This window comes from Balaenoptera physalus (assembly GCF_965194825.1).
Source record: "Balaenoptera physalus genome assembly, chromosome: 13".
NCBI lineage: Eukaryota > Metazoa > Chordata > Mammalia > Artiodactyla > Balaenopteridae > Balaenoptera > Balaenoptera physalus.
Genome location: NC_138892.1, coordinates 64,806,843 through 64,827,936, shown reverse-complemented (window position 1 = coordinate 64,827,936; position 21,094 = coordinate 64,806,843). Strand labels below are relative to the sequence as shown.

General features: G+C 53.3%; 2 protein-coding genes across 10 annotated transcripts in view; one reads left to right on the top strand and one right to left on the bottom strand.

The window, feature by feature from the left end:
• The window catches only part of FAM186B (family with sequence similarity 186 member B), a 32,953-nt gene extending 32,850 nt beyond the window's left edge, over positions 1-103 (bottom strand). The window contains exon 1 of the mRNA XM_082421318.1: positions 1-103. The gene's annotated coding sequence lies outside the window, so the exon portion shown is untranslated.
• Positions 95-20,932, top strand: PRPF40B (pre-mRNA processing factor 40 homolog B). 9 transcript variants are annotated; one of them, XM_082421323.1, is made up of 26 exons: positions 95-114; positions 6,554-6,634; positions 7,522-7,665; positions 7,976-8,041; positions 8,731-8,758; positions 8,983-9,008; positions 9,145-9,255; positions 9,544-9,664; positions 9,746-9,770; positions 10,002-10,202; positions 10,431-10,560; positions 10,644-10,708; positions 11,248-11,412; positions 11,512-11,620; positions 11,992-12,142; positions 12,860-12,993; positions 13,663-13,777; positions 13,926-14,017; positions 18,170-18,286; positions 18,514-18,651; positions 18,860-18,955; positions 19,205-19,291; positions 19,508-19,685; positions 19,937-19,998; positions 20,112-20,255; positions 20,357-20,932. In XM_082421323.1, the coding sequence occupies exons 2-26, from the start codon at positions 6,617-6,619 to the stop codon at positions 20,447-20,449; spliced, it is 2,616 nt and encodes an 871-aa protein (XP_082277449.1). In that variant the 5' UTR covers positions 95-114; positions 6,554-6,616; the 3' UTR covers positions 20,450-20,932. The 9 variants fall into 9 exon arrangements, with proteins under 9 accessions (XP_082277449.1, XP_082277448.1, XP_082277451.1 ...); XM_082421322.1 differs by lacking the exon at positions 95-114 and adding an exon at positions 383-488; XM_082421321.1 differs by lacking the exon at positions 95-114 and adding an exon at positions 405-532 and having other exon boundaries at positions 9,544-9,616.
• Positions 20,933-21,094: the final 162 nt, after the last annotated feature.

The following is a 21,094-nucleotide window of genomic DNA, read 5'->3' as shown; positions in this document are numbered from 1 at the left end:
ATTCGGAATGAATACTTGGGTCCAGCCTCTGGTCCTGGGAGCGAGCGCGTGGGATCCAGCCGCTCCGCGCGCCCTTGCAGTCGAGCCGCGAAGGCGGAGAAGCGGCGGGAAGAGGTCTGGAGGCGACCGGCGGGAAGGGTGGGAAGGGCGGGAAGGCAGGAGAGTCCCGGGCGCGCGCTGAGGGGTCGGGACCCAAGCTCAGGCCGCGAGCCGCAGCCTAGCGTCGGCCCTCCGGCCGTCACTCACAGCGCGGAGCGGGCGTGCCCCGCGCCCCGCGCCCCGCCCCCGGTAGGCGGACCCCGAACCAGGAGGCGCAGGGGCGGGGCCTTGCTCTCCGCGCCGGGGGCGGGGCCGGGCCGGGGCTCTCTGGGCCGGTGGAGGACCCGGCTGGTCGGCGGGAGCGACCGGAGCCCCGGCCACCAGGGCGTGCGACCCCCATTGGCCCCGCCTTCCCGGCTGCGGCCGGCCAATCAGAGCGGCTTTTACTGGTGGGTGGGCCGAGCCGGCCCAGCTGCTCGGAGGCTCTGGCATGGTAACGTCCCCGCGCGGGTGTGGAGGGGCCCGGGTCGGTCCCACAGCGCCACCGGCGGCCCGGGCCGGGGCCGGGGGGGCGGGGAGGCCGCCGGGGGTACCCGGGACCCCGGGGCAGAGCTAGGGGATTGAGGGGTTAGGGAGAGAAGCCAGGGAGGGGGGAGGGGGCGGGGATTTGGGGGAGAAGGGGCGGGGGAGGCCATGATGGAGGATGGCGGAGGGTGGGGGTGTTGAGGGGAACTAGGGTTGCGGGACTGGGTGAGGAGGAGGAGGAAGGGATGATGCGAAGAGTGCGTTTGTGGAGAAAGGTCGAGAAAGAAGAGGGGGCGAGAGATGTGGGAACCGGTGGACTAGGGGAAAGCTGGGGGCCACAGTTTCCCCTCCTGGGATATTTGGCGTGCGACATGCCCCTTACCCAGACTGAGTGCTTGAACCCTTTGGAAGCCCTGGGTGCCCCATAAGACCTCTTGGAGACCCCCTCCTTCATTTCCCCGCATTGTCTCCTGAGGTGAGGAGGGGGCATTGTTTCCTGAGGAAAGAGAGGCTTCCGGCCCCCACGCAGTGCTGGACAGTCCAAGAAATGGGAGAGCAGAGGCCCCTTGGTCCCAACCCTGGCTCTGCCGTCAACAAACTCTGTAACAACTCTGTGTGACCTTGGGCAAGTCACTACCTTTCTTTGGGCCTTAGATTTACTATCGATTAAAAAAAAAAAAAAAAAAGGAAAATGCATGGGAATGATATCCCAGATCTCTTTCTGCTCCAAAATGGGGTGGTTCTTGAGAGAGTTCAGGAGAATGGGTTCTAGGATGTGGGGAAGCAAAAGAAAGGACGAAGATGGAGGCTAGGCCTTCACCTGGGGCTGCAGAAAATCCCCAGGGATGTGGGGGGATGGTAGGCACAAAGCATGGCTGGGGTAGGCTAGCCAGCGCCTCTGGAATCCTGTTGGAGGGATGGGAGAACTCTCAGTAGAGGAGGGGTTGAGACCTAACCCAAGAAAGATGAAGACCAGAAGTAACATTCTGTTCATCAGAAGGAGAGTGATGAGATGGCAGGATCAGAGAAGCAACGGAAGATATTTTCTAGTATCTTTGGGGAACAGGATGAATAATGAGGCTGGTACAAGGGAGTGGGAACTAGAATGGTCTCGAAAACAGGGAGGGAGAGGCTGGTGCTGTTTGGGGCAGCTGAAGAAGGGCAGCAGGTAGATATTAGAGCACAGGGTAATCAGCTGGTCTCTCAGCCTCCATGATACTTTTCTTTCTGATGATGGCTACCTCTTTCTGAGAGGTGTGCCTCCCAGCCTTCATTTTCCAGCACAAATCCCTTCAGGGAGTGAGTCAGACCTGGCCAACCTTGGGATCCCCTGGCTGTCTCAGGATTTCAGGATTGTGTGAGGACTGGTGTAAAAAAGAAAAGAGGGGAATGAATTTGAATGTGAGAAATACCTGTGGCACTATGGTCCTTGCTGGGAGGCCGCTTTGTGGAGTAGTTGAAAGCACAGGCGTTGGGGTCAGACTGCTTGGATTCCAAACTTGCCTCTGCCATTTAATCTCTTGGAACCTTGGTCAAGTTACTTGATCTCTCTGAACCTCAGTTGCTTTATCTGTAAAATGGGGATAATAACCTCTAATATAGTTGCAAGGATTAAATGCGTGTTTGGCATGGTATCTGGCTCATAATAAGCACTCAGTTAAATGTTATTTTTCCCTCTTTCCATTCTCTTCCTTCTGTCTCTCCAGTCTTCTCCTTTTCTCCTTTTGTTCTTTCTTCTGAATCTTCAGTTCTGAGATGCCCCTCAGATGTGGAGGCTGAGAAAAAACTGATTGTATCTGTCGGGGCCGGGGGTGGGGGGGTGGAAAAAAATCCTTCAACTGGCCCAGGTGAACACGATGATCAGATGATCAGTTATCTCTTCACCGTCTTTCCCCAGCCTACAAATGTGTTTTTGTTCCAGGGAAGACACATGATCTGCTTCTCTTTCAGCCCCCTTTCCTATATCCCTCTCTCACACAAGTTACGTCTTCAGATTCTCACACAGAAGTATAATAAGACCTGAAGTTGTGTAGGCACTGCAGCAAGTGAGATAGGGGCAGGGGTGTTTCAGGAAAGAAAGCATACACGTTGCACAGGGGAGGCTTAAGGAAGGGAGGGCTTTGGAAGTTCCATAGTAATTTATGTTCATTCCATTGCTGTGTCCTCTCTGGGGAACTGTCCAAAACAGGCTAGTGTCTGGATCCTGGCCAGGGGTCTCCATTCCAAGTTAAAGATGGTCATATACAGTTAGTTTTTAAAATTGTTTAGGTTTTCCCGTGCCAGTATTTGGTTCTAGTTCACTTTCCCCAGCCACACAGACCTCTGCCAAACTGCCTCTCTCTCACATCACGGTCAGCTTTTACCCAGAGAATTTATGCAAATGTACCTGGGTACATGTGCACACACATACACATTTGTCTGTTTTAGGATATTCCAGTATGCAAAAATAAGTTTAGGGGTGAGTCTGCATCTTGTCACAGCACTTTGTGTGCAGGGCCTTGACTAGACACTTCAGAGGAGGCTTGAAAGGAGAAAACGCAATCCCTAAATGTAGGGAAATCCCCACCTGAGTAGGGAGACAGGCAGTCCCATGTGAAACACCCAGCAGACATCCACAGAGTAGCACGTCACTCTGTGCAAAGTAGTGCAGCATTTATCCTGAGGGGACACAGGTAGGAGTGTGTGTATGTGTGGAGGATAGTCATAAAGGTAACCTGAAGGAGGTGACTATTGGATCATCTTGAACAAAATAAGAGACAAAGAGTAAAAGAAACACATGGAGTAATCTAACAGTTTCTGTGCAAAGAGGAGGAGGGGAGCCATTGAGTCAGGGTGAGCCAAGGAGAGTGTAGGATGGGTCTTGTTTAAAGGCTTTGAATGAGATGAGATGAGAGATCCTGTAGGGTGGGCAATAGGGACCCACCACTGGTTTTCAAGCAAGAAAATGTTGGAACCTTCCTGGTTTAACCACATGGGTCTCAGTGGATATGCTAGAGTGAAGAAAACAGACCTGCTTCCTGTGGTAAGGACTGTGCATTTAAGGGAGTAGGGCTAGAGGGCAGATTGGATCCAGCCCTGGGACCAATTAATCCCCCTTAGTTTTTTATCTGAAAAAAGAGGACTGCCTAGGGTGGTTGCCAGCGTCCTCTCCAGTTCTGACATTCTGTGTTCCCTGAATAACTGCTAGACCTTAAGATGGCTTTGTTTTGTGGGACTTGCCAAGACCAGTCAGTAAGTCAAGAAATAATAGCACATACTGTGTGCCAATAGGGGGTGGTGAGGAAAATACAATGGGCATGGGATATTGGAGTAAGCAAAACCAGAGTCCCTGCCCCTTAGAGTTTTCAGCCTAGTGGAGGTGTCAGATACTTCATTGATTCTAAGACTCACATTTTAACATTTCTGAAGTCAAGATGCATCTTAAAATCAGTGGAGTATCATAATTTAATTGGCAGCATTTGTTTTTTATTAGTGCCACATAAAATAAGAATACAATCAGAATTGTACAAATAACTGTAAAATTCCAGTGGATAATTGCTGAAGGAGGCGGTAACATGGTGTCTGAGTGTGTAAAAGAGGGCTCTGACTAGTCCGCTGGGTTTGAGAAAGGCATTCCTGAAGAAATGATGACTGCCAGATGTGAAGGATATGTAGGCGAGTTGTGTGGGGTTGGAAGGAAGCTTGCCCCAGGCAGAGGTGAATGTCTGAGGTGGGAGGATTGAGGGAAGGAGCTCAGCATGGGTGAAGTAGGCAAGGCAGTTGGGGAGCAAACGTGCCACAGCCTCCCAGACCCATTAAAGAGTTTTAAGCAGGGGAGTAACGTGCGTGGCCTGAGGTTGGAGTGGGTGTCGGGAGACCAGTCAAGAGGCCACTGAAGTAGGTCAGATGAAAAAAGAGGGTGGTAGGGGTGGAGGAGGAAACGGAGAGAAATAGATGGATTCAAGAAATCTTTAGGAGGTAAAATTAACAGGACTCATTGATGTATTGACAAGAAAGAAGGAGGTGTGGTGAGTGGCTCACAGATTTCTGTCTTGGACAACTGTATGAATGGTGGCAGCAGTCTCTGAGATGGGTGACCCTGGAGCCTGGGAGGACCCAAAGATGGTTATGTAGCATCTGGGAGGTTAGAGAGGATCCTGAGGCAGCTTGGGTGGGAAAGCGTGGCACAGAGAATTGGATTTCCTCCCGTGTTGATTGGTTTCTGACTTCCACGTGGAAGAAAGTTTCAGGGGGCAAAAGCAGGTCTGAATACAGGGCTTAGAGTATGTGAACCCTGTGAAAAGGTGATCCAAATTGGAGTAGTTTGACTTACCCTTCTCTTCTTAGGACAAGATGGGTGGGAAGAGAGGAAAGACAGATATTGCTAAAAGTAGAGATTAGAAGCATTTTTAAATGCTGAGCCTTCATACCATAGGGATATTTGGGAAAGTAGGGAAATTGGGCAGCAGTGAGCCAGCTCCCACCTTTCTATGGGACTCCTCCCTACCACCCCCCACCTTCCAAGCAAAGAGGAGGAAGGGCAGAGCCTTTTAGCTGCATCTCTGTGCCCTAGTTTACTTTAAAAATTTTTTTGAAAGGGTAAATATAGTCATATTCAAAGTTACAAAAGGGCAAACAGAATTCTCCTTTCCACCTGTGTCCCCATTCTCATTTCTTGTGTGCCATCTTTTGTCTCCCACTTTTATACAAGTAATAAAACTTTGCTGCACTTTGCTTTGTTTTCCCCCCACTTGTTTATGTATCTTAGAGATTATTCCCTATCAAGACAATGAGCCTCTTCGTTCTTTTTATGACTGCATAGTATTCCATTTTATGTTTGTGTAAAATTCCATAGTTCCTTGCTGATATTTAGGCTATTATAGTCTTCTGGTTTTACAAATAATGTGGATCTGAAAACCTTGTACACACATGTAGGGCTATATCTATAGGATGAATTTTTAGAATCGGAAGGTTCTGTATAAAGAGGATTTGTTCCTTCATTTGTTCGTTCATTCACTTAATATTTGTTGAGTACCTATTATGTGCCAGACACTGTGGCAGATACCAGGAATCCAGCTTTCAACAAGTCAGATACGATCTCTGCCCTCATGGAATGTTATTATTCTCTGGTAAGGGGAAACATATCCAAGCAAACATAATAATTACAAAATTCTTTATGTAAGGAAACTAAAAAGGGGATCAGAATAAATTGGAAGTGCTTTAAATGGAGTCAGGAAGGCTTTTTAGAGCAAGTGATATTTAGGCTGAGAACTAAGTGGGGTGATGTGGCCAGCCATTAGGTGTAGGATAGGGAGACCTAGGCTGTTCAGAGCTTCATGCACTGGGACGTGAGCTCAGAATCTGTAGGGGAGGTGATGGCCACTGAGTGGGGGGGCTGGGGAGTAAAGCTAAAGAGAAGAGGGAGGGAATGGGAATGGAAGATATCAGAGTGAGTGAGTGACTAAAGATGAGGCCAATTAGGGGAGGGGCCTGGTAGTAAAGAGAGGAGAGTTAGGGAAACTAGTACTTAGGAAGGACTAGTGACTATGTTTAGAGACCTTTGGGTTGAGTCTCTGTACTGGGTGAATTCAGGTAGGCGAACAGGAAAAGAGGCCACTTCCTCCCTGAGTACTTTGGGAATGAGAGACCTCTGTTTGCCTGGTTTAAGGGAAGCACAGCCTTGCCCACAGGCAGGAGGGTGGGTGAAAAGCCTTGGGAAGAGCCCATCTGTGCCTGTGGTAGAGCCTCCTCCATCTTTTCTTGGCTTTGGCAAAGTGGAAACTTCCAAAATAAAGATGACATTGAAGGAGCTCAGCCAGCTGGCTCTGAGCTAGCAGAAGAGAGAGCAGAGCTACCCAGGGCTCAGAGCTGGGGGCGGGCAGGAAAATGGGCTTGGAGACCCTTCCTCTGAACTTTTTCTCCTTTTTCATCCTCACCCCTCTGCTTCCCTTCTGCAAAAGCCCATCTCTTTGCCCATCCTGGGTCCTATGACTTTTCTCTCCCTCAACAGTCGGTTCCCGATTCTGGTCCCCGGCCCCCAGCAGCGCCTGCCCCCTTCCCACCGGGGCCCCCCATGATGCCACCACCCTTCGTAAGTTTTATGTCTTTCCCTGGGCTTGGCTTTTCCAGCCTGCACCCCCAACTCCCTAGTCCCTAGCACTGCTGCATCGCCAGTATGGTTTTTGTGTAATGCCCCCTTCTGTTGCCCTTGGATGAGGGATGGTTTTGCTTGGGCATCCGGGTGGGAGGAGCTGCTTTTAAGCTCTCAGTCCATAAAGTTGACAGTTCTCCCTTTGTCTTTTTGTCCTTGGGACACACAGGGGCTGGGGAAAGGAGAAGTGGATGGGAAAAGACCCCTTTAGTGTGAGAGCAGGGTGGGGCTGTCTTTCTCTTTCACTGCTCCTTGTCTATATTCTTTTTTTTTTTTGGCCGTGCCTCACGGCTTGTGGGATCTCAGTTCCCCGACCAGGGATTGAACCCGCACCCTCAGCAGTGAAAGTGCCGAGTCCCAACCACTGGATTGTCAGGGAATTCCCCTTGTCTGTATTCTTTATACAAAAAAGTAAGGCTGGAATAGCAACTGGTGGTCACCAAACTTGGGAAAAAGAGGTAGGAGGCAGGGGACTGGGGGATTTGGGACTGGACACCTGCCTCTGGCCCTGCATCTGAAAGGCCTCTTTGGGGACAGTCATTGAAGCAGTGGAGCCTTCCAGTTGCAGTCTGGTGGCAGTTCTGCCTCCCTTTTCCCTCTCCCTTCCCTGCCTCAAGAAGCTGTGTGCTTCCTGTTATACCCAGAGGGACCCCCTGTTACCAGTCTCAGTGGTGAGGAGGGAGGTGGTTTCATGCCTCTCAAACCGAAACCTTGGAATTGTCTCAGAGCCAGGGTGGAGGGTTGGGGTGGGAGCCGAGTGGCTCTTTCCTGACAGGTGCAAAGCAGTGTCTTCTCTGCTCAGGATCTCTTCCTTTCCTCATTTTCAGATGCCTCCTCCAGGAATCCCCCCACCTTTTCCTCCAATGGGACTCCCCCCGATGAGTCAGAGACCACCGGCCATCCCCCCCATGCCACCTGGCATCATGCCCCCAATGCTTCCACCAATAGGGGCGCCACCACCACTCACACAGGTAATCCTCTCCCCTGTACCAGGGCCTCAGAAAACCCTTGTCATTTTAGCTGCGGGTAGAGGTGAGAGTGGATATCTGGACTTGAGAAGCTGGGGTGGGGAGGGAGGGAACGTGGGGCCAGGCCCAGGTGGATTTGTCTGCTGAATGGCTGGAGGACACTCTGAGGCTCAGCTAAGAGCCCAGAGCCTGGGGATTGCCTGCGGAGGTGCCCATGTGAGGGTCACAGCCCCGACAGGATCTCTCAGGACCCTTCACAGCCTGTGCTTACCTTCACCTCGGTAGCTGGTTTTTGTCTTCTTTGTATCCATAGATACCAGGAATGGTACCACCCATGATGCCAGGAATGCTGATGCCAGCGGTGCCCGTCACCGCAGCGGTAAGCACTGGGGGACAGGAAGTAGGTTCTGCCCTGCAGCCCAGTGGGCCTGACTTGGAGAACAGGGACATGGCTTCCATTCTTTCCCTCTTCTCATCGCATCCACCCTCGGCCCAGCTGCACTCCCCACACTGAGTCCTCCTCTCCAGTCCAGCCATGTACTCAGCTCTTCTGGTTTCTCACTCTTCCCCAAAGCCACATACATTCTCTCTTTTTACTCCCTCTGCCATGCCCAGCTCCCTTAAGGAAACACACTCATGCCAGACACTGCTTACCCTCACAGAGTTAGCACTGTGGACACTTGAATTCAATTTCGTCTTCATCTTCTGTGTCTCTGGAGGAAGCAGCAGTACCTGGGGATCTCTCTGTACCTTCTTATGCTGTTGTTCAGTGTAGTAGAGTTTGGGTAGGATGTGGCATTTGGTATTCGCTGTGGAAAAGATGGGCCACGGAGGTTTACTCAACAAAATACTCTCACTTGAAAACGAAGAAAGGAGCTGCTGTGCAATTTCCCTCTGGGGTCTTAGAGCCATGGCCCCAGAGGGCAGGGGAAGCCTGTTAGGGAGCAGAGATCCCTGGGAGCAGGATACTTGGATCCTGGCCTGGCCTGCTTCTTCATCCCCCATGGCCTGGGTCTTGGGGGCCACTGGGCTTGGCCCCAACCCTTCCCCCTCCTCTTTCTTCGGCAGACGGCTCCAGGTGCGGACACCGCCAGCTGTGAGTCTTCTGGGGGTCTGTTCCCCCCAGGCTCGGAGGTTGGGGGGTAGAGGGGACCATGGACTAGAGCCCACCCCGGATCATGCCTGTTGGGATGCCAGGGATCCTGGGATGTTGATGGGACCAGGGGATATTTACTGGGGATGGAATAAGGGAGGAATAGATGGGGATCAGATAGGGGTTGGAGAAAGGACTTAATATGTTTCCTTTGGCTTCTTTTCCAGCTGCTGTGGCTGGGACGGGCCCTCCGGTGAGTTCTTTCAGCTCAGGGGTCTCTGGGTAGAAAGGCTGAAAAGGGGTGCTAATCATTAAATTTTTGGGGTGAGGAGAAGAAGCTTTGGGAAAGGGGCCTTGACCACCATTCTGTGCACCCTCCCCTCCCCCAGAGGGCCCTGTGGAGTGAGCATGTGGCCCCTGATGGGCGCATCTACTACTACAATGCTGACGACAAGCAGTCCGTGTGGGAGAAGCCCAGCGTGCTCAAGTCCAAGGCAGAGGTCCTGAGTGGGGCTTTCTGTCCCTTCCTTTCAGCTGCCCTGACCTTTCCACGTCCTTGGCTTCCCCTGAGTCTCTAACCATACACGTGGTTCCTCTGATCCCAAGATTCCTGACCATTCCCCGACCTCCCTAGGATCTCAGGAAGTCCACCTTCCCCCATGATGAGCCAGGCCAGGTGGTCGCTAAACACTCCTGTGTCCCCAACTCACTGGGTCCCCTTAGCTCCCCCAACTGTGGCTGGAAGGTATGCCCAGCCCACTGATGTTCCCTGGCCCATCCTCTTACAGCTCCTGCTATCCCAGTGTCCCTGGAAAGAGTACAAGTCGGACACAGGCAAACCTTACTACTATAACAACCAGAGTAAGGAGTCCCGCTGGACCCGGCCCAAGGACCTGGATGACCTGGAGGGTGAGGAGGGGGTGGGCCCAGGCAGGGGCTCTGGGTGTGGCCCTTGCTACCCTATAACCATGTTATCCTTTCCTGTTGCAGCTCTAGTCAAACAAGAGGCTGCAGGGTGAGTGACTTGCCCACCTTGCCTACCTATCCACCTGTACCTGGGGCCACCTAAGGGGTGGGAGTGGCCTCTCCCCATGATCCCTACTCTGTGGGAGGAAGAGCCAGCTCTCAGTCTCCTTGTGGAGTGGTCTGCTCTGGCCCCAGTCCTTCACAGGATAGAAAGACCAGCCAGCCCCTGACCACCTCTGTCCCTGCTCTACTGGACACTGCCCTTCCGGCTCACCTGCAGGAAACGGCAGCAGCCACGGACACTACAGCCTCAGCCTCCTCAGCCACAGCCTGACCCCCCACCTGTGCCGCCTGGCCCCACCTTGGTGCCCACGGGCCTCCTAGAACCTGAGCCAGGTGGGAGTGAAGATTGCGATGTGTCAGAGGCTGCCCAGCCCCTGGAGCAGGGGTTCCTGCAGCAGCCAGAGGAGGGCCCCAGCAGGTGAGGGCTGCCCCCCATGGCATTCCAGACGCTGGCCTCAGGCTCCCAGCTGGGTTCAACCCTTGACCTCTGCCAGGTTTCTCGGGAAGGGTGTGAAGATCTGGGCATGACCTCTGAGGAGCAGAAAATGGCTTCCCTGGGGAGCAAGGGGGAGTGTCCTGATCACGCAGGGCACTGAAAGCTATAGGGACTGGGGGACACTGTGGCTGAGTCCCCTTTGCCCCCCAGTTCTGCTGGACAGCATCAGCCACCACAGCAGGAGGAAGAGGAATCAAAGCCAGAACCGGAGAGGTCTGGCCTCAGTTGGAGCAATCGGGAGAAGGCAAAGCAGGCCTTCAAGGAGCTGCTGAGGGATAAGGTGCTGAGAGTGGGGCTCCCAGGGTAGGCCTGGAGGGGGCAAGAGATGGGCAGGCCCCATGACCCCCGCCTGCTCCATTCCAGGCTGTCCCCTCCAATGCTTCGTGGGAACAGGCCATGAAGATGGTGGTCACCGACCCCCGTTACAGGTAGGTCTGGGCAGGCCCTCCAGACCTTGTTCATGGGGGCAGCTGAGCCAGGGATTCCCCAGGAAACCCCAAGGGGGCCAGAGTGAGGAGAGTGATAGATTGGTGAGTGTGCTGGGAAAGAGAAGCTGGAGAGCTTCCAGGAGAAGGAGGGGAAAGGGATCTGATATGAGACATTCAATAAATGCTTGTTGAATTGAATTGATTTGAATTGAATTAATTGGGGAAACAGGGGGCTGGATAGGGCAGGGGCCTGACTGCAACTTGAGAACCCCAAAGCAAAAGGGCCCAGTGTTAGCAGTGTCTTAGAGCCCCGTCTTGTCCCCTCACTGCTTCTTACCCCTCCCCACATCCCAGAGACCTACCTGTCTTGCCTCCCTGTGCCCTTGGAGCCCCTGCAGCCTGCTGTGCCCATGCATGGACACCTCAGTTAGTTCTATGAGACCTGTCCCCAGTGTGCCATGACCCTGCTTTGTGGGCTGTGCAGCGTGGTTCAGGCTGACTCCTCTGTCTCCATCCCACTCCCACCCTGTCCACCCCAGTGCCTTGCCCAAACTGAGTGAGAAAAAGCAGGCATTCAATGCCTACAAGGCGCAGCGGGAGAAGGAGGAGAAGGAAGAGGCCCGGCTAAAAGCCAAGGAGGCCAAGCAGACCTTGCAGCATTTCTTGGAGCAGCATGAGCGCATGACCTCCACCACCCGCTACCGGTCAGGGGGCCGGGCTGGGGTGGGGCCTGGGAACCCTGAGAACCCGCGGGCCCAGTCTCTGTTCTCTGCCTGCCTACTCACAGCCCATATGCTCCACAGGCGGGCAGAACAGACCTTTGGGGAGCTGGAGGTCTGGGCTGTGGTCCCCGAGAGGGATCGAAAAGAGGTTTATGATGATGTCCTTTTCTTCCTGGCCAAGAAGGAGAAGGTAACAGTCACTGGGCTGGATCCATCAGTCACAGTCTTATCTAAGACCTTCCATGTCTTTGCTTCCTTGTGGACCCAGCCATTCACTTCTCGCTGCCCCAGGGTCCCAGCTCCTTACTCAGAAGCTGGTGTGGCACTTACACATCCCGCATTTATGCTTTGGGCCTACAGCTCTGGGTGTGGGAGGACAGGAAGGTCTCTGAGGGTTTGGTCTGTAACCTGTTTCCTTCCCCTTTCCGGGGACATGAAGGCCTCGAGTCTGGCCATCCCAGAGTCCCCAAGCTGCCTGCCTTTCCCCAGGTGTTCCTCTGCCCAGGCCCACTTGAGTAGCTCCGGCCTGCCCTGCCTCACCCTGACCCTGTGGCTCCCTAGGAACAGGCCAAGCAGCTCCGGCGCCGCAACATCCAGGCCCTGAAGAGCATCCTGGATGGGATGAGTAGCGTCAACTTCCAAACCACATGGTCCCAGGCCCAGCAGTACCTCATGGATAACCCCAGCTTTGCTCAGGACCATCAGCTGCAGAGTAAGCCTGGGTCTCCACTCCTTCCTGTCCCTTCCCTTTTCCTCACTGACCCCCAGCACCAGCCTCAAACCACTCCCCTGCACCTCCTGCCCTCCTGGATGTCTAGGAGTCCCCAGCACTTACTCAATCCAGAACCTCTCTGGACTCTGGAGATCCCAGAATGCTTCAGGACACCTCCTTTCTCCCTCCAGGGTCCACTGTTGACCTGGACAATGTGTGTCCTTGTGGGAAGAGCACTGGGGTAGGAATCAGAAGACTTGGAGATGATTTTTGTAGCTCATGTGAATATGGTCTTAAATTGCTTGGTAGGGTGGGTCTTAAGTGGTCACACATGTTGCAATAAGCTGCTGTTGGCCTATCATCACAGGCAGTATCTTCAGATATTCACCTTCTGAAGCTGTATCAAAGCCTGATTGATTCCCAGTCCCATAAAAAATAAAATCTGAGATCCTGAGATAACTGTTTTCGTATGATGACTTCTAGTAACCAAATTCACAAGAGCTGAACGCTTCTAATTTTTTCTCATATAATCAAGGAACCCGCCTCAAGAACCATCATTCCAATAGCCTCTCCTGCAGAGTCCCCTGCTCCCCTAACCCCACCACCCTGGGTGTCCCCAACACCTACAGGGGCAGCATCTTTGAAGCACTGGGGGTTTGGGGTCTGAGAGGGTGTCGAGCTGGTGCGGTGCCCACTGAGCCTCCACCCTGTGGTTAGACATGGACAAGGAAGATGCGCTGATCTGCTTTGAGGAGCACATCCGTGCTTTGGAGAGGGAGGAGGAGGAGGAGCGGGAGAGGGCCCGGCTTCGGGAGCGGCGCCAGCAGCGCAAGAACCGGGAGGCCTTTCAGGTATCTTTGCTGCCCTCTGGATCAGAGCTCAGCTCTGCCCCAGACCGTCACCTCTTCACCCGTGCCCTGCCTCCTCTCGGCCAATCCCACTGCTTTCTCTATGCCCAGCCCTGTCCCAGCTCCACAAGGCCTCTCTGTGCCTGCACTTTTGCTCCCGCTGTGTCCCCTCAACCTTGGGCTGTGCTCCTCTAGGGAGACTAGATGTATGCACCACCCAGAAACTGCCAGCAGAGAGCGCCCTACAAGCATGGCTCGCCAGCTAGGCCAAGTTTATTTCCCTTCACTGGGGAGCCAGACAGGCATAGCTAGCTTGTCCCCCAGCTTGGAGGTGGCATTGGTGTTGGTAGTGGTGGGGGTTACTTGGCTGTAACACATTTGGGAAGTTGAAACCAAGTCATGGGAAGATAATGCTGCAGGCAAGTTTCCGCTTCTTTGCCTCCCGGTCCGGCTCATTTTCATTTTAAGTCTGTCCCCTTCTGTTTTACACTCTCTGCTTTCACATTGCTCTCTGCCTCCCCATCTGTATCTCTTCATCTCTGCCTCTTGCCTGCATTTCCTCAGTCTGGGTTGTCCCTGCCTCTCTCTGCCAGCTCTTGTCTTCTTCCCCAGTCTTTGGCTCTGCCTCCCTCCCTTTCTCACTCTCTCTGTAACTGGCCTCTCCCTGCTTAGACCTTCCTGGATGAGCTGCACGAGACAGGGCAGCTGCACTCTATGTCCACCTGGATGGAGCTGTACCCAGCAGTCAGCACTGATGTCCGCTTTGCCAACATGCTGGGCCAGCCGGGTAAGGCAGCGGGGCTCCCCCTCCTCTGGCCTGGCTTTCTGCCCTGCCAGCCTCTCTGCACTCCCACTCCCTGGTCCTGTCCTCAACCCCACCCTCAAGCCTTGGGAAGCTGCCGCCCGCCAGGCCCCCCTCCCTCCCTTCCCCGCAGGCTCCACCCCTCTGGACTTATTCAAGTTCTATGTGGAGGAGTTGAAGGCACGATTCCATGATGAGAAGAAGATCATTAAGGACATCCTTAAGGTGAGGGAAGCCTGGGCCTGTGGATGGAGGCAGGCTGGGTGCAGGGCAAGCTTCCAGGACAGAACTCCCCAGTAAGGCCTGTTTTGTGGGAGCATTGCAGCTCGGTTCAGGAAATAGCTACTGTGATCCTTTACTGTGCGCTGGGGACACACAAATGAATAAGATACAATTTCTGCCCATAAGGAGCTCATGGTCTAGTAGGAAGATAGACATGACAATGGTTATACAGAGGGGCAAGTGTTACTACAGAGAATGGAAAGAATTGCCATTTGAACTGCACCTCTAAGAACGAGTAGGTGGAGGAGGGTGGAGGTCCTGGGCGTAGGGTACCACAGGAGCAAAGAGGAGCAAGAAGCACAGCTGATCATAAACTCGTAGCCCACAGATATGTTCCTTCTGCCTGTACAGAGTTTTAGAAAAATTTGGAATTTGATGCTAACATTTTAAAATCAAGAGATTACAATTAAAATCTGGATCTTCAGCGTCTCTTGGAAATTTGGATTATCTAGCGGCACTAGGCTGGTTTTGTGAGGCATTTAGTGGACTTGAGCTGAGATGCCACTGCCTTTTAGAAGGGGCCTGTCCTCCTTATCTATCCTCACTCCTCCCTATCACCTCCGTGATGTGGGAGCTAATTCACCTGCCATTTCCTATCGCACATGCACGTTGGAGAATTCTCAATATCCATGTCTATCAAAGGGGAAAAAGTGAGTGATGGACTAAGAGAGCCCCATGTTTCAGAAAAAGATAACAAAGAGAAGCATGTTTCTTTGTGGAAGTGAAGACCATTCTCATGGGTTTGAGAGGGCAGTGTGAATAGTGGTTAGGAGCAAGACTGTGAGGGCAGACTGCAGGGGTAAAAGTCCAGCTTAACCACTTACAAATTATGTGACCTTGAGCAGATTACTTAGTCTTTCTGAGCATGTTTCCTCGTCTGAAAAATGGGGAGTATTCCTTCAGACTTCACCTGATTACCAAGGGGAGTAACTTGGTACCTGAGGTGGAGAGGGTCTGAGAATAAAGCGAGGAATGTCCCACTGCACACACATTTCTTTAAAGTCCTGTGTCTTGCCTTAAAAATTCATGCAGGTGTTGCATTTTAATACCATAATACTTCTCTGTTAATATAAACTTAATATTTTAAAATTACTTACCATTAGGTAAGATGTATCGTATTGTCCTGTGGCTTCCTCTGTTTCTCTGGAACCACATGCCCCAGTTGGGAAGGAGAGCCCTGCCTGTAAAATTCCTTGAATGCTAAAATAAGGAATTTGGATTTTTATCTTGTAAGTAATGGGGAGCTGGGAATGATGTGATCAGCTGATGTCTTGGAAAAGCCCAGGTGGTTGTGTAGAGCAGCGCTTGCAGCCAGAGTGCTTGTATGCTTAGGGATAGGCATGGTAGGAGGACAGGACTCGAAGCCTCAGGATACTAGAAGTGTTAGTGACCAGTGATCAAGATAAATTCTGAGCTTGAGTCATCCTCTTCTGACTCACCCCCAGACCACTTTCCTGCTGTTGGGGCCATTTGCTAGAAAAATCCGGGCAGCATGACTCAAGGCAGGGTTCGAAGCATGGGGGGTGAGTAGGGAGACCAGGCAGGAGCTGCTGCAGTGATCTAGGTGGGAGTGAGCTCGGCGGGGGCAGTGAGGATGGCCAGTGAGCAGAACTGTGATGTTCCAGTAGTTTCTGAAACTCCCTAGGTCTCCTCAGAGGGGCCTTGGGACAAGCTGGAGGGGGTGGGGGAGTGGGGGGCACTTTATGCTCCTTCCTCTATTTTCAAGTGTAACAGCTTGTTTCTCATTTATACATCGAGGTTCTGCATAAGATTTTTATGGAAAAAAATGTTTCTGCTGTTAAAAAAGAAAGTTTAAAACCAGTAGGCTAGAGTCACGCAGAAGTAGAATTGACGGATTTTTCTGTGAAACTGAGGGAAGGAAGGAGTGAGTCGGAGATGTCAGGAGTGGATCGATGGCACCATTGGTAAGGATTAAGCAGGAAGAACAGGGCTGGAGAAAATAGGAATTCCACTTCTGGAATTATTCTCAAAAGCAACCTGGGGCAGGGAGGAATAAAGCATGTACCAAATTTTAAATAGGATAATTATATAAAGTAGAAATATCTAATCCAAGGAGAGCTAAATTTTATTGGACTCTTAACTTTTAGCCACAGAGCGGCCGGTACTGCTGACAGGCCTGTGGGAGTCCTATCCTTGCTGAGTCCTGTGTCTCCACACCTTCTGAGAAAGAATCTTCTTTAGACAATTCCTCCTTCCTCTTCCCCGTTTTGGGCTCCTGCCTATGGAAGGCAGATGAACCCAGGGCTCCCTGAGACCATCTACCAGCCAGGCAGACTGTGATGGTACCTCGCATCGCATAGGGTAGTGCAGAGTCCTGGACTTGGAATAGCTGAAAGACAGAAGATCTGGGCCTGAGAGATCCATGGGAGTAGGGTGGGGGGCTCCCAGGAAATGAATTCTCTTGGGATCTGCTGAATTTGAAGTGTCTGCGAAATATCCAGTCTAGTATGGGTCTGAAAATCAGGAGAGAGGCGGGGAATGAGATTGCGAGGGACAGTGTAGATTGAAAAGACTAACTGCAGGTCTCAGGGGAACAAGCATATGCAAGAGAGGTGGTAAAAGAGGTCAGAGACAGGAGGGGACCCTGGAGAGGGGAGCACTGAAGAAGTGAACAGAGGACGAGAAGAGTGGGGAACAAGAAGGGGTCCTTGGAGTTGACTCTTGGGACATGAGCAACCTCTAGGAGAGCAGTGTCCGTGAAGAGGGCAGAGTGAGTGCAGCACAGGCTTTAGAGTTGGGTAACTCCTGGCTGTTTATTGGTTGAGACCTCTGCAAGTTATATAATGTCTCTGAGCCTCAGTTTCCTAATCTGTAAAATGGGGGTGATACACGTGCAAGGTCGTGAAATTAAATAACATTTGAGTGTCTTGCTTATTATAGTAGGCTTAACAAATGTTTGTTTTCCTTTGTGCTGCATTTAAAGATTTTGAAACAAAGGGAAAGAAGCAGAGGTTGTTAGCTTGAGGAAGGTGAGAGCAGGGTGTTCCAGGTTAGGTGAGCTGTGTACTTGATGGAAGGAGCCAGTGAAGAGGTGAGACTGAAGCTTGCAGTTCCCTAAGCGAGAGAGATTGGTATGTTTGAGGAGAAGGGCTGGAGAGCATGGGTTGAGGAAGTTCTCTTGGAAGAAGCAAGAAGAGTGCACCTCTGCCATCAGCAGGAAGGCCGGGGCAAGTTCGAGCTGAGTGGAGGGAGAGGGAGGGAACCTGGGCCCGTGCCCCAGACCTCGCACGCCAGTGGCTCCGCTTTCCACTGAGTCATCTTGGGCCAAGTGAGAGAACTCTCCTAAGCCTCTGCTTCACTGGGGTGTTTTGAGGCTTAGGTGAGAAGCACAGCGTCAGGTCTGTGTGTGGTGTTTTTAATAGTGTTTTGGGAGTTGTACACCTGATGGCCTCTTTTTCCCGTGGATGAAGTGATCTGTGTGGGTGTAGTGCTCAAAAGTAGGGGCTTTGTTGTTAGAAAGACCTGACGTAGAGTTCTCGTTCAGCCGTATATTAGCCCTGAAGACCTTGGGCAATTGCTCTAGTTCCTCCAAACCTTGGTTTCTTCTTCTGCATAAAATTAGGATACTAGGACTTGTGCTTAAATTCAGATACGTGCGGATTAAATGACATAGTGCGTGTGAAACACTCAGCATGGTACCTGGTACATAGTAAGCACTCAATAAATACAGCCAACGGGTGGGACCTGCAGATGCTGGAATGCAAGGAACTTACTGAGCAGCAGGAGGACCCAGCAGGGGCTCAAGCTTTAAGCCAAAGGGACAAAGAATTGTGAGAAACACAGGCATCAATCACACAGGGAACACACACACCCTGCACACCTGCCCCTGTGATCCAACCCCCGCCTCCAGTTCCCTGTGACAACCGAGCCAAGGGTGGGCATGGGAGTCTTAATTATCAGATGGTGAGGACTTGGACGACTTGGTCTCCAAGTGCATCCCGTTCCTGTGGATCCCTTCTGGGGGAGGGGGCTACTTGAGCATCCTGTAGTCTGACCCTTGCCTGCCCTGGAGGCCAGCCAGCTTCAGGTTCAGGCCTGTGGTGCCCCCTGCTTCATGCGCTGCTGTGCCCACAGGACCGGGGCTTCTGCGTGGAGGTGAACACAGCCTTTGAGGACTTCGCCCACGTCATAAGCTTTGACAAGAGGGCTGCTGCGCTGGATGCAGGCAACATCAAGCTGACTTTCAATAGTGTGAGGGGCCGCGTGGGGGGGGGCTGTAGCCAGGGCTCCGTTCTCGAACTCGTCCCTCACTCTTGTTCCGTGCCTTTTCACTCACTGCCCCAGTGTGACTCTCCCCCCAGTTCAGGGAATGATAGTAGGAGCCCAGGCTCCAACTTCCCACCTTTTAAGGTACGTCTGGGTGAGTCGGGGCGCCCACCCTCCTGGGTGACGCTGTTCTGTGTCCTGTCTGCCCTCAGCTGCTGGAGAAAGCAGAGGCACGGGAGAGAGAGCGGGAGAAGGAGGAGGCACGAAGGCTGCGGCGCAGAGAAGCTGCCTTTCGAAGCATGCTGAGGCAGGCTGTGCCTGCTGTGGAGCTGGGCACTGCCTGGGAAGAGGTCAGGACTGCAGCCTGGCACCAAACACCACCCCCTCAGTCCTGAGGGCAGCGGTGCTTCTCCACCACCGGGGACCCACCCCAGTCATAGCACAGCTCGGGGCCAGCTTCGGCTCCCTTCCTTCCTCTGCCCCAGCCCTGCCCTGTGCTCATGGCGGCATCCATGCTGTGCTGGGGCTGGTCTGATCAGCAGTGCTCTCCTGTTCAAGGTCCGTGAGCGCTTTGTGTGCGACTCAGCCTTTGAGCAGATCACCCTGGAGTCGGAGCGGATCCGGCTCTTCCGGGAGTTCCTGCAGGTACTGGAGGTGAGGCAGAGCTTCTCGTCCTCTGCATCTGCCCCAGGCTCTTGAACACCTGAGGCTAGCTTAACAGAAGCCTCGGTAACCTCTTATCACCAGGGCTCTCCTTTCCCGGACAACTAAGGAAGGGGAGGTCTTAGGGTACCCTGGATAGACCTAAGGCCCTAGCCTCAGAAGAGGAGGCAAAACCGTATTGTAGAATGCAGGGTCCTTCCTGGGGCTAACCTTCCTCACCCCTCCCTCTGCCTCCACCAGACTGAATGCCAGCACCTCCACAGCAAAGGCCGGAAACACGGCAGAAAGGGCAAGAAGCACCATCGCAAGCGTTCCCACTCGCCCTCAGTGAGTTGGCGGGTAGAAAGGATGTGGGGTGAGGCTGGATTGTCTGGGGGAAATAAGAGCCACTTTTCTTGCTTTTCCCCTACATCACCTCCCTTGGAGGAAGATTTGAGGATTCCTTTGGCCCTGGATTCTCCTCTCTGTCCCCAGTTCCCATACTTGAGGGCCTCTGGAGCCCAGGTAACCTCTGTGCTGACACGTGTCTGCCGATCTCCCCAGGGCTCTGAGTCAGAAGATGAGGAGCTGCCCCCACCATCTCTCCGGCCCCCCAGGCGGAGGCGGCGGAACCCCTCGGAGTCAGGCTCTGAGCCCTCTTCCTCACTTGATTCTGTTGAAAGTGGGGGTGCTGCCCTTGGGGGACGGGGTTCCCCATCCTCCCGCCTTCTCCTTGGATCAGGTAAGCTGTTGGGAGCTGAAGAGGAGGCCTTCAGGGAGCCCCACCCTCTGAGGGTAGAGTGGATTGGGAGGGCTGCACCTGTTGGAGAGTAAGGAGAACTTCCCGTCCCTGCCCAGGCAGGAAACGGAGAGAAGGAAGGAAAACCAGACTGAGACTTCCTCAGACAGGTCCCTGTCTGTGAAGAATGAGCAGAGAAAAGGATGAGGCCTCCCTTCTCCCATGGGACTTAGTGGGGCTTTTTCTGTCTCCAGATCATGGCCTTCGGAAAGTCAAGAAACCAAAAAAGAGAACTAAGAAGAGAAGACACAAGTCGGTGCGTAGAGAAGGAACTTCCGTCCAAGGCCCTGCTATTTTATGAGATGTCTTCACCCGCCTCCTGGGCTGTTCTCCACAGGAACTGAGGAGGCGGGCTCTGGGCTCTTACAGAACAGTCCTGAGAGCGAGACAGACCCTGAGGAGAAAGCGGGCAAGGAGAGTGATGAGAAAGAACCAGAGCAGGACAAGGACAGGGACCTCCGGCGGTCAGAGCTCCCTAACCGCTCCACAGGCTTTGGAATCAAGAAGGAGAAGGTGAGAGGCAGGCACCCGGCCCCAGCCCAGTCAGCGCTGTGCCCAGGCCTCGGCAGCCCTCGGGGGGAAGCTGTGGGTGAGCTGTGCCTTTGCTCCACCAGACGGGCTGGGACACGTCGGAAAGCGAGCTGAGCGAGGGTGAGCTGGAAAGACGGCGGCGGACGCTCCTGCAGCAGCTGGATGACCACCAGTGACCTGATGAGGCACCGTGCCTCGGGTCTGTGTGAGGCTGTGGCCTAGTTTACCCTCGCTGTCTGCCCCAGACTTCTTCCTTAGTTGGGTCTGTGTCCGCTTTTCCTCAAGTAGCCCCAACCCCAACACACCATCGCCAGCACCTCCCAAGGCTGCTCGCGGTGTTCAAGGGTCCTCCCAGCTTCCCGGACAGCTAGTGCGGTCCTTGCCCTCAGCCCCAGACCAGCGATTGGTGGTGAATGCCACGTGGGTGGGTGGTGCCAGTAGATAAAATGTGAGAAGGGGCCCCCAGGAAGAGTGACAGGCTGGTGGACACAGCCTGGGTGGCAGAGGGTGGGGACCTTACCCTCTAGCATCAGTACCTGCTCCTGCCTGCCCGGGTCCTTGGGGCACCACCACTCCTTCCTCCAGCCCCGGGGCCCAGTGTATGTGTGTTTCATTTTGGTTTTGGTTTTGTTTTTTAAATAACAATATTTATAACGTCACCCAGTGGCTCTTTTGTCTTCTCCATGTGCTTGCACTGGGGCCGGCTGGGGCCGGACAGGTGCCCGCATGGCCAGCAGGGGGCACTGGTGCCTCACAGCAGGCCTGCCTCCCTTTGTGTGGCTGGAGCCCAACTAGCCAGGTTCTCCTTCTCCAGGCTTCCG